At 34.8% G+C, this 16357-nt stretch overlaps 1 protein-coding gene across 3 annotated transcripts in view; it reads left to right on the top strand.

Annotated features, from left to right (window-relative positions):
• The window catches only part of LOC127873834 (fibroblast growth factor receptor 1-like), a 49525-nt gene that overhangs the window by 7778 nt on the left and 25390 nt on the right, over positions 1 to 16357 (top strand). For all 3 annotated transcript variants that reach the window (XR_008046402.1, XM_052417849.1, XM_052417865.1), the window contains exons 3-5: positions 6755 to 6936; positions 12841 to 12970; positions 13134 to 13279. Coding sequence is in view for 2 of the 3 variants with exons in the window: in XM_052417849.1 (XP_052273809.1) it covers positions 6755 to 6936; positions 12841 to 12970; positions 13134 to 13279 (458 nt within the window). In the remaining variant the exon portion in view is untranslated. The remainder of the gene's footprint in view (positions 1 to 6754; positions 6937 to 12840; positions 12971 to 13133; positions 13280 to 16357) is intronic.

Genomic DNA, 16357 nt, shown 5'->3' on the forward strand with positions numbered 1-16357 from the left:
GTTTTCAGGGACTGTTTTCTAGTTGAAATGTTTACCTATTCAAGATTTTCACACTCATGAGTCATTGGTGTTATGTCTATTCATCCAGTTAGTTTTTGCAGCTGTCTAGAAAATTAACTGTATTGAAAAAATGGAGACATGTCTTGTAAAAGAGAAACATGTGTGGCATGCTCACGGTGCCTATACCAATTGACTATTTAAGATCTATGTTGGGAGAATAAAGCGCGACCCAGATAACATTTTTAAGGATGTCTTTTTAAATATTTCACCATTTTTTTATGGGATAAAGTGGAGAGCCCGCTCATTCGTGAGAGTTTTCTATCAGGGCCCTCAATCCATTTTAGGGGAAGGGGTAGCTACCCATAGCAGGGGGAATTTTCGCGGCGTTTCCCTTTTTGGGGGATTTTTTAGTTACTCTCTAATTATTACATTTGTACATGTTTGCACTATATTCATTGCTTATTTCATAATTTAGTATGTTTGAAAAGATTAGATTAAAATAGAATTGAGATATAATAATCATGAGACATCTATGTATATTTTTTTTTTTTTTTAAGGGGGGAATTTTTCCCCCCAATAGGGGAAAAAAGTATACTTTTCAGGGGGGGTGGGGGGAATGCGGCTGAATTTCGGCCGTGGATTTGACAGATTGAGGGCCCTGTCTATAGGTGTCATTTTTTAAACAAATATGTATTTTTTCATTAAGTGCAACAGGGCGTTTGTAATATGAGGTCCCCACGCTGATCCAAGATTTTCCTTACCGTTAAATGCGCGGTTTAACCTTACTGAAAAAATACAATGTAGGTCCCTTCACCTTTAAAAAGAAAAATAGATGAGCGGTCTGCACCTGCTAGGCGGTGCTTTTGTTTACTTGTGTACAGAAAGTACTGATGCTAACGGGCTTAACCTGTTCCCACTCAAAAGCAAAGCGAAAATGGCTATGTGCAAGCAGCATTAAACTAGAACAGCCTGCGAGTAACTCGCAGTCTGTTCAGGTTGTATGCTGTTTGCTTCTCATCAGTATCTAAGGGTTAGAAATGAAGCTTATAAAACTTGAATCTAGTAAGAAAGGTCTTAAATTAAATTTAACTTTCTAAGGGACTACAAATGCGTCAAAATACGTATCTGAGTGGTAAATGGTTAAACTTGACAAACGTATTAACCAGCATGTTTTGCTGCAGTTGTTGTGCAAAAGTTGTTAGTTGTTAGAATGTAAAATGTGGAGGGCAACTGTGTCCTGTTTGTCCTACTGACACTTTTCTTGTTAATCTTGGGATAGTCACAGGCTTTTTACTTTCTTTAAATGTAAATGCAAAGTTGAAATACATTTTTGCTATCTTGAAATCTAAAAACAGCATGATTAAATATGAACAATAACCCTTATTGTTGTTTCTTTCATCTTCGCCATGAGATAAAAAATGTTAAGTTTACATCCTTAAGCTGAAAGCTACTTAAGAATCTTTTGTGTTCTTCAATCAAAGCTTTGTTGCAACACGTTTGCTCAAAATTAATGCAAATTGAAATGACGGGGTTGGTTGGATAAACTAACAGCTGATCAGGATATTGATGATTGAACAAAGAAGGCACCTTTAAATGAAGCGGTAAAAAATCAATATGTTGCCATGTGGTAAACAAGGGTTGATGTTGCTCTTTGTTGTTGAAAAAGCAGCAAGTGCGACTTGATTGCCTTAATGTATCGTTAACTCACTTAGGGTGTCATTTGATGGAATAATGAGGCTCCGTATTGAACTCCAGGTCACCTGACCATGCTGTGAGTTGTCCAGACAAAGGGCCTCTTTGTCCCCAGCCTGAATGATTAATCATTTATATTCATTGATATACTTTCACAGTGAAATATGACAGACTTGTTGTTGTTGTTGTTTTTTGCAAGAAAGAATTGATCATTAGATGTCTAGTCATAAATGTGACTGTAAAATATGACAGAACTGTATTTTTTATAATAAAAAAGATCAACAGATGCTGCGATAAGAAGCTCATTTATTAAGTTTGATTATAATGATAGAAAGTTTCCTTTCTGCTTTGTGGGAAAACCTTGCCACATCCATTAGAACTAATTTGTATAGAGTTAATCTCTAAATGACATTTTCCATATTCAGTCTGCTTATATCTGCACTATGCACTTTTACTGCACATTATAGCTAAAATATTTATTATGAAATCTTATTTTGAGATGAAGTCATTAAACAATTCCAATTTGATAAAATGGACTTTTGTCTTGTAACACATTCTGGCAAATCTACCACTTTCATGTATATTGTCACTTTCTGTTCCAAAATAAAAATAACACATAGTATAAACTTTCTTTATACATTTCATTAACTTATTGGGGATAAATTGACCATTTTGTGACAAAAATGCAGCAAATTAAATGGCTTAAAAGTAAGATTTTCCATCTAAGATTTAACTTAAAACTAAAAAAAAGTGTTGTAAATTAATTCACTTTAATCCGGAAAACAATTAATTGTTAATTGATTTTGTTAAAAAACCCAATTTTTTTTTTATCAATCCAAGTGTACCCAAATGATAGGCCCCTCTACTTTTCTCAAAAAGATGAACAAAGACTTGTTATTGCATACACTAAATCAAGAATCCACAGATCAATAAGACAACATGATCATTAAACTATTACATTTGTAACTTAGAATTCACATATTGCCTTACTGTGTCCTTTATTTAAGTAGACAATATTAGTAAATTTAAGTTAATTACTCAGAAATAAATAATACAAGATAGAACAAATTGACTGCTTGTCATCCCATTTTGTGGTTCCCTTGATACCCACTGTGCCTGTATTGGCATTGAAAATGAAATAAGAACTGAAATAAGATTGGCAGCGTGTAAATGGTTTGCGGAGACAGTCAAACGATATTGATTTCTGAGTATACATTTTTGAAAGCTATAGGCAATGTGCAATTTCATTTCATGTAAATTGCACTGTATGAGCGTCTGCACATGAAACCAGTTAATATGTAATTAGATAGTAGTACGCATTCTGAAGAAGAAATCACATCAGACAGATCTGAGAATGACAGTTTATTTAAAGGGACTGGATAAAGAAAACATTCAATCCAACCTCATGTGTACAGGAGCCAGTCAATATAGTACATCAGCAATAAGTGTCATTTTCATTAAAAAAAAAATCCAGAAGCTTATTGTCCCCTACCTATCCGGAGGGGACTTATGGTTTGCGCTCCGTGTGTCAGTCTGTCGGTCTGTCAGTCCATCACTCTTTTCTGGATCCTGCGATAACTTAAAAATTTCTTCATATTTTTTATGAAACTTGAAACCTGGACAGATGGCAATATGGAGATTATGCACGTCAATTCATTTTGTTCCTACGTCAATAAATGAAAAAAAAAAAATACTGACAAAGGTGGAGTTTCACCAGTAGGGGACCATATTGCTTGGCAATCTCTTGTTAAACCATATTTGTGCAAAACATCGCACAAATAACATTTTTCATTCAAACAACCACAACCTTAGCACAACTTATCTTTAATATGTAAAATGTTTTGTAAACTCACTGATCTTCTGAATGATAGGGCATTCCTTTGTGTGCTGAAATACTAATTAGCCATTATAAAATTAGCGATAATTATTCACAATTTCTTGCATTCTCTGATATAATTTATTTTGGAAATTTCCATGTAATTATTCCAATAAGGCAAACCTTCTCCATGCCCTATTATTTGTGTTCTCACAGCGGACAGAATTTTTAGCCGGATTTTTTTCGAAAAAATCTCGGCTTATAGATTGATGTTGTCGGGCGGGCGGGGGGGCGGGGCGGGGGGGGGCGGGCGGGCGGCGTGCTCGAAAATGTTAAAGTTCTTATTTCATGGTATAACTTTGGTATGCTTGGACCTAGAGTCTTCAAACTTGACATGAAGGTTGGCCAGGATTAACAGATGACCACTGGTCATTTCAAGGTCATTCATTTGAAGGTCAAGGTCACTGTGACCTTCAATATAAAAAATGTTAAAGTTGTTATAACTTTGGTATGCTTGGACCTAGAGTCTTGAAACTTGACATGAAGGTTGGCCATAACTAGTTAGTAACCACTGGTCATTTCAAGGTCATTCATTTGAAGGTCAAGGTCACTGTGACCTTGAATGTAAAAATGTTAAAGTTCTTATTTCATGGTATAACTTTGGTATGCTTGGACCTAGAGTCTTCAAACTTGACATGAAGGTTGGCCAGGATTAACAGATGACCACTGGTCATTTCAAGGTCATTCATTTGAAGGTGAAGGTCACTGTGACCTTCAATATAAAAATGTTAAAGTTGTTATAACTTTGGTATGCTTGGACCTAGAGTCTTGAAACTTGACATGAAGGTTGGCCAGAACTAGTAAGTAACCACTGGACATTTCAAGGTCATTCATTTGAAGGTCAAGGTCACTGTGACCTTGAATGTAAAAATGTTTAAGTTGTTATAACTTTGGTATGCTTGGACCTAGAGTCTTGAAACTTGACATGAAGGTTGGCCAGAACTAGTAAGTAACCACTGGACATTTCAAGGTCATTCATTTGAAGGTCAAGGTCACTGTGACCTTGAATGTAAAAATGTTAAAGTTCTTATTTCATGTTATAACTTTGGTATGCTTGTACCTAGAGTCTTCAAACTTGAAATAAAGATTGGCCAGTACTAGAAGATGACCACTGGTCATTTCAATGTCATTCATTTGAAGGTCAAGGTCACTGTGACCTTAAATGTTAAAATGTTAAAATTGTTATAACTTTGGTATGCTTGGACATAGAGTCTTCAAACTTGACATGAAGGTTTGCAAGCACACTTAGATGACCACTGGTCATTTCAAGGTCATTCATTCTAAGGTCAAGGTCACTGTGACCTTGAATGTAAAAATGTTAAAGTTCTTATAACTTTGGTAGGTAAAAATGTTAAAGTTCTTATTCCATGTTATAACTTTGGTATGCTTGTACCTAGAGTCTTCAAACTTGACATAAAGGTTGGCCAGTACTAGAAGATCACCACTGCTCATTTCAATGTCATTCATTTGAAGGTCAAGGTCACTGTGACCTTCAATGTTAAAATGTTAAAATTGTTATAACTTTGGTATGCTTGGACCTAGAATCTCAAACTTGACGTAAAGGTTTGCAAGCACACTTAGATGACCACTGGTCATTTCAAGGTCATTCATTTCAATGTCATTCATTTGAAGGTCAAGGTCACTGTGAACTTAAATGTTAAAATTGTTGTAACTTTGGTATGCTTGGACCTAGAATCTCAAACTTGACGTAAAGGTTTGCAATGCATTCAAAACATAACACAAGGTTTGCTCATGCCTTGAAAAGTACTTACATTTCATTTTGAACTTTGAACAATATTTCAGTAATTTAAGTATTGCATTGACAAAAACACGAAAGGTACTTTCCTGTCATTTAAATCAAAAATCCGGCTTCAATGCGGTCATCTCCGACCGCGGAACTCTTGTTTTACATTTAAGACAATAACTGCAATCAGATTCTTTAAGTGCACAATAGATCTACGATGGACGCTAATATTGGTACGTCAGAGGTGCTAGATAACAACGCAGATCAATTGAAGCTTCTCCTTTGCTTTCCTTGATATGACTAATTCCTGACCACTTAAAACAATTGACAATTAAATTTGGGCATAATACTGACTGATTTTAATTTGGGGGCAGGTTAATCTGGGCTAACCTCTTATGACACGTCACATCTTAACAAAGGTGACAGCTATGTCAGGTTTGACTTACCTCTTATGACACGTCACAGCTTAACAAAGGTGACAGCTATGTCAGGTTTGACTAACCTCTTATGACACGTCGCAGCTTAACAAAGGTGACAGCTATGTCAGGTTTGACTAACCTCTTATGACACATCACAGCTTAACAAAGGTGACAGCTATGTCAGGTTTGACTAACCTCTTATGACACGTCACAGCTTAACAAAGGTGACAGCTATGTCAGGTTTGACTAACCTCTTATGACACGTCACAGCTTAACAAAGGTGACAGCTATGTCAGGTTTGACTTACCTCTTATGACACGTCACAGCTTAACAAAGGTGACAGCTATGTCAGGCTTGACTAACCTCTTATGACACATCACAGCTTAAAAAAGGTGACAGCTATGTCAGGCTTGACTAACCTCTTATGACACGTCACAGCTTAACAAAGGTGACAGCTATGTCAGGCTTGACTAACCTCTTATGACACGTCACAGCTTAACAAAGGTGACAGCTTTGTCAGGTTTGACTAACCTCTTATGACACGTCACAGCTTAACAAAGGTGACAGCTATGTCAGGTTATACTAACCTCTTATGACACGTCACAGCTTAACAAAGGTGACAGCTATGTCAGGTTTGACTAACCTCTTATGACACGTCACAGCTTAACAAAGGTGACAGCTATGTCAGGTTTGACTAACCTCTTATGACACGTCACAGCTTAACAAAGGTGACAGCTATGTCAGGTTTGACTAACCTCTTATGACACATCACAGCTTAACAAAGGTGACAGCTATGTCAGGTTTGACTAACCTCTTATGACACGTCACAGTTTAACAAAAGTGACAGCTATGTCAAGTTTGATGGTTTACAGAAATAGCGTACACAATTTATTTTAAAAAAACCCACAAAATATCAAACATTAACAAGATGATAATGCTGATTGCTTTTTTTACAATCGCAGGATTTGACATATACCGGTATTTGTAAATTTTTAATGTATGTATGTGATTATTTTGTTCCAGGCTATGGGCCAAACTGCTACAAGAATAGCAATGCAACTGTATTCTATGAGGGAAAGAACATGACCTTTACTTGTGAACTTGGTTTCCAAGGTAACCAGCCTCCAGTGTTGTCATGGTTGAAACCTAAGCTGCATGTTGACCTGCAACATTTGTACGAGGAAAGTGACAACACTCCCAATAGGGTGAGATATTATTATTTTATTTTATTATTTGTACTGTGGTTACATTTAATTGTTATGTCCCTCCATCTCTTCAACCAAGTCTGATGTGTTTAATATTTAGCATGTCCAGTATCATGAATAATACCCAAAGGGTTGCATAGGAATGAACCTTGGGTGACACTTTCAAAACTGTTGGATAGCTTCCAGTCTGTTTCATGTGTTACATTGTCATGTGGTCCTCTACTAAATTTCAAATCATGCCCCTGTGGTAGAAATGGCCACTCCCCAGAGTTCACATGAGTTACATAGAAGCATATTGCAAAATGAATTTGAAAATCTCTAAAGCTATAAGGCCAAAAATTGTTATAATTGGCATATAACATGATGTTTTGGTTTTCTTCAAAATATCGTTCAAATAAACCTTGGGTAAAAATTGGTTCCGCCCTAGGTGCTACTTGATTCCCTTATATGTATGCAGAAGTGAAAACTCCTATGAAACCACAAAACTGGAAGGTCCTGCATTTTATGTGGAACACAGCATAATAATCCGTCTGTTTGTACCAATCATGCCTGAGGGGTAAAAACTGGGGGTTTCTTTTTTATACCCCCATTACCATTGGTAAAGGGGGCTATATAGGAGTCACTTTGTCGGTCGGTCGGTCTGTCTGTCTGTCCCGAAATTTTATCCGATCTTCACCAATCTTGGTCACAAGTTGTATCTAGATGATTTATAGGTCAAGTTTAAATATGGGTCATGCCGTGTCAAAAACTAGGTCACAGGGTCACTTAGTGTGTTTAAAACCGAAAGTCTGTCCGGACCATAACTATGTCATTTATCGTTAGATTTTTAAATAACTTTGTTCATTTGTTTACCATCATGGGACGGTGTGTCGTGTGAAAAAAGTACGTCAACATCTCAAAGGTCAAGGTCACACTTGGAGTTCAAAGGTCAAATGCATATCAGGGCCATAACTTTATCATTTATTGTGAGATTTAAAAATCATTTGGCAACTTTGTTCACCATCATTGGACGGTGTGTTGGGCGAAAGAATTTGGTCGAAATCTCCAAGGTCAGGGTAACACTTTGAGTTCAAAGAAAGGTCAAATGCATGTCCGGGCTATAACTTTATCATTTATTGTGAGATTTTAAAATCGTTTGGAAAATTTGTTCACCATCATTGGACGGTATATAACGCGAAAGAATTATGTCGATATCTCCAAGGTCAATTTCACACTTTGACTTCAAAGATCAAACATGGCAATAAATGAGCTTGTCCGGGCAATAACTATGTCATTCATTGTGAGATTTTAAAATCATTTGGCACATTTGTTCACCATTATTGGATGGTGTGTCGTGCGAAAGAATTACGTTGATACATTGTATCCCCAAGGTCAAGGTCACACTGTGAGTTCAAAGGTCAAAAATGGCCGTAAATGATCTTGTCTGGGCCATAACTATGTCATTCATTGTGAGATTTTAAAATTACTTTGTATATTTGTTCACAATCATTGGACAATGTGTCATGCGAAAGAATTACGTCGATATCTTCAAGGTCAAGGTGGAGTTCAAAAGTGAAAAATGGCCATAAATAAGTTTGTCTGGGCAATAACTATGTCATTCATTGTGATATTTTAAAATGTCTCTGTACATTAGTTTTGTTCACAGTCATCGGACAGCGTGTCATGCGAAAGAATTCAAAGGTCAAAAGGGCCATAAATTATAATTATTCTTAAAAATCACCATTTAGATTCTCTTGTTTTGTGAAGACAGCTTGAAAAATAGTCTGTGTCAATGCGGCATGTCCCCAGGGGTATATGTCACGTCTGTGACAAAACTCTAGTTTTTAGCTCACTTGAGCACAATATTGCTCATAGTGAGCTATCTTTGATCGCCATTTGTCAGACTAGTGTCGTCCTTTGTCAACATTTATCTAGCTAACACTTTAGAGGCCACATGTATTGTCCAATCTATATGAAACTTGGTAAGAACATTTGTCCTAATTATATATAGGCGGAGCTCAAGAGTGGTCCCGAAAAAACACGGCCACCAGGGTGTGGGGCAGTTTTCCTTGTGTTGCTAAAGTGAAGCCTTGTTAACACTAGAAACTTGGTCAGAACATTTGTTCTTATGGAATCTCGGCCTAGTTTGAGGTAAAAAAGTAAAATCTTCATGATATGTGGTCAGACAATTTGTTCTGTTAATATCTTCGAACTCATCAAAGATAACAATGTGCCTCATAAATAATTATGTTTCATAAAGTGCTTTTTTCATCCTGAACTCCACCTTCTTGAAATAGTTTAGTTCCTTTGGGTCTAAGGTGAGCACTTCAATGCCCATGGTCATCTTGTAAGAATAATCATGCCTTTTGGTTTATAACAGCAGATTTTGTCCCTTTAGGGTAATAAACATGTAATACATTAGAATTGCCTTGTCAACTCTGCCGTGATACATTTGCTGTGATGTATGACAAATTACCAATGTCTAAAGCTTCAGGAAGGCACACCTTTCCATTTAAATAATGAAATAGCATATGGAATTTGTATTGATCTGGCTGTGGATTTATTGTAAGAGAAATCACATGATTTTATATGTTGCAAGGCTTTCCCAGCATGATCTTTTAAGGAATCAGAGAAAATTTGCAGGGCACTTCGCTGCATAACAACAGTGGCATTGAATTTATATAGGTGCGGCACAGTGTTGCTTGTATACAAAACATATTTAAAGCAAGTATACATTATTCAGTTATGTTAAGCTATGACAAACTAATGGTCCATAATAAAAGGAAGTATCGTATATGAAGACAACACAATTTTTAAATAATATTGTCAATTTTGTTGTGTTTAATAATTTGTATGTCCCCCACCACTATAGTGGAGGACATAATGTTTTTGCCCTGTCTTTTGGTGTGTGTGTTTGTTTGTTTGTTTGTGCCAACTTTTGCAATAACTTTTGCAATATTGAAGATAGCAACTTAATATTTGGCATGCATGTGTGTCTCATGGAGCTGCACATTTTGAGTGGTGAAAGGTCAAGGTCATCCTTCAAGGTCAAAGGTCAAATATATAGCTTCAAAGCGGTGCAAAAGGGGACAAAGTGTTTCTGACAAACACATATCTTGTTGTCTTAGAAATGCAACCATACATTACACATCAATCCATCTTTAAGGTTCACTGCAAGGTCTATGTGTGAAGTTTTAAATCTTGTAAGGCATCAAGTATTTAAATGTTTTCTCTGATTTCATTTTTTTATTCCAATAAAAACAAATCAATTATACATGTGCAAATGAATAGATGAATCATTGATTTTTGATATTTCTTTATCTTGATATGCAGATTTTCCTTGCTGCGTCTTGCTTTGTGTTACTGTTACTGGCTGCATCTTCCGTGGAAGTTCTATTAACGACAATTATTTATTCTCTAATTGAAATAATCCCCAGAGAATCATGAGACGTTAAGAAAAATTAATGATCCATTTAATATGCCGAAACTAAGTGAGGACTTATTTTGATAAAGCCATATGTATTGATGTGATGTGAAGCTTTTTGGTTTGATTATCCAGCCTAATATCGATCCCATGTTGACCATTCAAATAAAAACATCAAACCACAGATGCATCAAAGATATTCTTTTATTTCTTTTAAAGAATACAATTTACCTAAACTGATTGAAGGTAGTCTATTGTTTGTTGACTATTAATACAGAAAATCAAAAAATATATATTTGAGTCAGCTGTGAACAAATGACATATTCTTTGGATTAAGGTAAAATATATCTGCAGATTATTTAAAATGTTGTAGTGTGCAGTCCACACACGCAAATCAAAGACTACATTTTCTACTTTTACAGACTGTTTGACTTTATAGGCTAATGTACGACAACACTTTATGCACATGCATTAAGCCCAGTTTTCCCAGAATAAGGCTTATTTTATAAATGCAGGCTTGTATTGTGTTGAAAAGTCATGGCTATGATATGTGTCTTGTTCTTAGAAAACTGGGCTTAATTCATGTGCGTAAAGTGTCGTCCCAGATTAGCACAGGCTAATCAGGGACGACACATTCCAGGGCTTTTTTCCTGATTTTGTGAAGCTGCCCTGGCCCCCTAATTTTGTGAAAAATGAGCCGCGAACATTTCAAAATTGTGAAAAAATGAGTCGCAAACTACTGAAAATTGTCAAAAACGAGTCGCTAACATGTACAAATTGTGAAATTCAGAAATCAATGCATAAGTAAAGTAAAAGCATGATTAACACTTAAATATTATGAAAATGTCCTTAAATAATGTAATAAAATCATATCTTCCTTGTATGAATAGTATATTCAGGGGTTTCACTGGCCCCCAAAAAGTTGTGCAACTTTAACGTGGTGTGAAAACCGCCGGATATTCCGACTTTATTAATAAGAACAATCATTTAAAGAACCTTACTACATTAATGAATGATGGCATTGACTGTATTTTTTTATTACTTTTAGAAGGATGTTAACTAATACATAAATAACAACAAGTACCTTCATAAGTCTTAATAAGCTTTATTTTTATATAAATTACTTTTTCACTTGATAAAACAGATAACCAACATAATATAATAATGTTAACAATAATGTAACAGTATCCTGCATAAATGTATCAGAACTATTTATTGAAACCTAGAATCCCACAAATGTACATCATCTGAAAGGAAAAATGAATGAAAAATCAGAAAATAAAGCATCTTAATTCACATTGTTAAACAGTTACATTTGGTCATTTGGACATGTTATAAATCATCTTCTGTTTATTATCAAATTTCACAAATTCTAAAACAACACCTATTGTGAAAAGGTTTTCTGTTATCTTTTGTGGTTGATTTCCAGGTCCAATTAAATGAACATTTTTCACATCTATTTTTTGACTGAAAGGCACAGGATAATTGCAACCATTCATTCTTGTTGTCTGAAATAACACAAAACATATTTTTACAAACTATCAACAACAAATCAACACATAAATATAACTATCTTTAGATGTCCGAATTTTAACATACCCGAAATATAGTACAACGAGTGAAAGAACTACTTTTGATTTCAGAAATAGTTGGTATCTTAATTAAAATATATCGTTCCCAGAACATTATAATACTGAAACTGTTAAACATGTTCATGTGAATGGATCACAGTTATACTTCATTTGAACCAATATTTACAATAATTGAAAACGGATAACAAGTCTCGCTCTCGGTTACCAATGCTTTCATTTGCATTAAAAAATCAGATTACAGCTTTCCTCATAATTTAATCCATGTCCGTTTTAATTGTGCATTGTAAAAACACTTACCCTTCTGTAGAAGCTTCGGCTTTTTTATGGTTATCCTAAATTTCAATAAACCTGGATTATTTGGTATGTTTTTTAAATCTTTTTTGCATAGTACAGCGAGTTGTGTGACGCTATTTTGTTTGGATAATGGCGAAGTTGATCCGCCGCACGTAAACTAATATTCACAAGTTTCAAAATTTTAATCGATTTACATTTGTAATCGATTGAAACAACGACGTCATTTAAACGATTAGTAAACAAAAATTGCGAAATCGAAATGAAAAACGGTGAAACGAAACTTAATTTTAAATTATATTTGAAATGTCTGTGTTTGACAGTTTTGAGCCCAAAATGTCCGTTTTTTTTGTAAAAAATCATGGCCGTATTAGATTGAATTGTCCGTGAATTGTGAATTGTCCGTGTCAAAATGTCCGTCCACGGCCAGTCTCAAAGAAGGAAAAAAAGTCCTGCTTTCCGCTTAAATGGTATTTTTAGTTTCAAGGAAGTCCCTCCTTACGGAAAATCAAGTTAAGGCAGAAAGGGTCGTCCCTGATTAATCTGGGACAACATTTTACGCACATGTATTATGCCCAGTTTTATCTGAACAAGACACATATTTGCTTGCTGTGGCAGGTGTCCAAGAGCATCACAATGCGTCTAGAGTCAATGATTGACGGCAAACTGTTCCAGTGTACGGCAGAGTTCATGAACATCACCAGCAAGATGGCCTGTGACACCATGCTGCCTCCCCAGAGTGTCCAGTGTATGTACCCAACACCTAGTTGCTCAATACTTTAGTAGCCAATTAAACTAACAGATAACGAGATAACCACAGGATCTATTGTACCAGCCTATAGGTTAACTTATCAATGTCAGTAAAAAACAGTCACATAAGCATATCATCATCATGTAGTAGCAATTTCCAGATGCCCCGTTCATCACTCACCTGCAGACGTACCCAAAGACGGACGCCAGGAATGTCACAGTGACGGCTGGGTCCAACCTCACCATACTCTGCTTCGCTCACAGCAACCCAGACTGCCTGTACAAGTGGAGCCAAACCACTACACTGGTATATTCTGTAAATTAAAAATCATGTATAGGGTGCAAATGTTTGCCTCAAAGTTTCCATTTAAATAATTGGTGAGCGTTATACATAGAAACAACGCTATCTTGGCCATTCATTAAGATTGTGTTTTGTTGCAAATGCAGTCATAGTGATGAGGATAATAAAATGACAATAAATATGTGATGAAAATGTGCAACCGCACATATCTCAAATTACTTAAATGTGTTGAATGGCTTAAAAGTGTTATGATTACGTAGATTTTAATGAGAATTTATTGTTTTTTTTCAAATGAACATAGTAAAATGATAGAAATAATACAAGTTTTGAAATTAACATGTTTTCTTTTTTAAGTTGATATTGTTTGCACAAACTTATACCCTGATTTTCCAAACTTCTCCCTATTTTTAAAGCCTAGGGTAGTCTCCACCTTGTAAGATATATCTAGTTACTTTCACAGATGTACAGTGACCCAAAATGGATGGGAAGAGTTTGTGATCATTTACGCAGTATACATTCCGTTTACATCAACATTAAAGTTGTTTGGACTTCCAACATTTTTGAGTGGGACTTCCATAAGTAAAGGGCAGGAAGTCAGGACTTCCAAAATTTACTTCTTAGTGCAAGCCCTGATAAAGGTACCATAAGAAGAGTTGAAATCACTCATTAATACTTCATTAGTTCATATTTCTTTCTTAAATAAAAAAATGAATGCATATTTTTTAATGAATCGTTTATATTTAGGTAGAATAATTTATGTTCTTCAAGTTATGTAAATTTGTGGATGCCTTATAGGAACACTGCTGAAATCGCAGTATGTGGTGTTAAACTTTTTTAATTGTTTGTGTTAGTTTTTTATAAGTGTTTGGTTGATGATCAGGCATGAACTTAAGAGTCATTTAAAATGTTTTGTGTAACAATGAAAGAAATGTTCAAAATTTATTATATGAATCAAGCAGGGCTTTAAATAAATTATCAGAAATGTTGGAAGATATTTAGACACAATGTGCAGGGAATTCTAAGAAGTATTATCCCTACATGTAAATAAAATATTAAGTTCCGAATGGGAACAAATGGCATATGATGAACATGACATTCACATTTAAGAATTTATTTGTACAGTAAAATCAGAAAAGAAAGGGAAAGTGTGATTCCATATTCGTCATGTACCAGAATATCCTAGGCAAAAGCTAATGAGACTGTTCAATATTAACCCTTTGCATGCTGGGAAATTTGTCGTCTGCTAAAATGTGGTCTGCTGAATTTCTAAAATTAGCATTTTCTTCGACTTTTTTTAAAGAATACTATCAGAATAGCAAACAGTTTGGATCCTGATGAGACGCCACATTCTGTGGCATCTCATCTGGATCCAAATTGTTTGCAAAGGCCTTCAAAATTCGGTTCCAGCACTAAAAGAGTTGATACAATGTTTTTCCGTCTGTTATAAGATTGGACAATTTGTAGATTGCTATCTATGTATCAACAAAATACTTCCAATAATAACAGTACACAGTTTCATTCTCCTTCCGCAGAGACATCACACAATCTTATAAGTATCAACATGTAGATAATTACCTATTTACTGAATGAGCATTCACTGAAAGTTGTTGATGCCTTCAACGATGCCATTCATGGTCAATAGATTGAGACTTTGGTATCTGTGTGTTAATCTATATATCTGTAAATTGTTTATGTCACTTATTAAAGTGGAATTGACACGGGTTCTTATTTTCATGTTTCGTTTATTTAATTTTACATATGTGCAAACATCATTTTTGTATTGACCGGATCTAAATCCGGATGTTCATCTGCACTATCCTTTCCATTGACTTTCCTATTTTATCAAAAAGTATGTTTGTATGAGACGCTCATTAAATGTTTTTACATGTTTTGGTGCAAAACTGTTTTATAAAAATGATGTCACACATCATACTGTTACTGTATATGATATAATCGGGAACAATTTCAATAAGTTGCGTTTTAAACCAACATATCATTTAAACTATTAATGAAATTCATGAAATAATTTTTACATGGGCAGGGATCATCCTAGCCCAAAATTTTAGGGAGAAGTGACTTCTCCCTCCAATTTTATTAGGGAGAAGTAAGCCTGCCTTTGATCAAACGCATAAAGATAACATTTAATAATTTAAAAAATGCATCAAATGCAACAAATGTAATTTATCAATAACAAATGCTAAATGTTGTCATGAATAATCATGATGCAAAATTAATTTGTTTTCATTTATACAGGGGCGTCAATTGTCCCAAATTAAAAATCCGAAAAATTAGGTTGATTGTACTATTGTATAGTCTTTCTAGTTGCAATTTCTGGTGAATCATGCACCATTCAACAAACATTAGTACTTTTTCTTCAGTGCTCTGCACTAGCCCTCATTTAAAGTCTTAATTTTCTTATCAACCATAGTGCAGTTACCTTAAAGAGTATAATAGTTTAAATACAGTATTATATATTTTTTATGATTAATATAAAGTTTTTTGTCGAGTAAAGCTGAGCTGAAATTCACAATATCCTGTACTAAACAGAAGCTGTTGGTTAAGTGGTAACTTGTGTCCGGCTGTGTATTTGAATTCAACAAATATTAGGCTCTCAATTGTTTGGTTAAACAGGATCTTTTCTTAACCAAATAATATTACAACAATGGAGATTTAAGTGAAAATACCACCTTCTTTACACTTTTATCATAACCCACAAAATTTAGTGTAAAGTGACTTCATGAAAACTCTTGCTTACTTGATCCCTGTTTATTGGTTCCGTTTACATAGTATATGCACTGAATAAGTAGACAGGAATTTATTTTATATACAAACACATCAGCTTGTGAATAGAAGTGACAGTATTTGTTCAATTTTTAATTTTATTAAATACTGAAATGCAACATTTTTTTGCAGAAATAAGTTTAAATCATTATCTTGGGTAAGGTTTAGTAAGACATACCACATGGTATGTGATGTCATCTTTGATTTTCAAGAGGTTTCATGGTGAATTTGAATAGTCATAAAATAATGAAACAACCTAAATATGTCATGAGTTTGCTTGTCATGGTCCCCCAAAATTTATTT

Source organism: Dreissena polymorpha, chromosome 1 (genome assembly GCF_020536995.1).
Source record: "Dreissena polymorpha isolate Duluth1 chromosome 1, UMN_Dpol_1.0, whole genome shotgun sequence".
NCBI lineage: Eukaryota > Metazoa > Mollusca > Bivalvia > Myida > Dreissenidae > Dreissena > Dreissena polymorpha.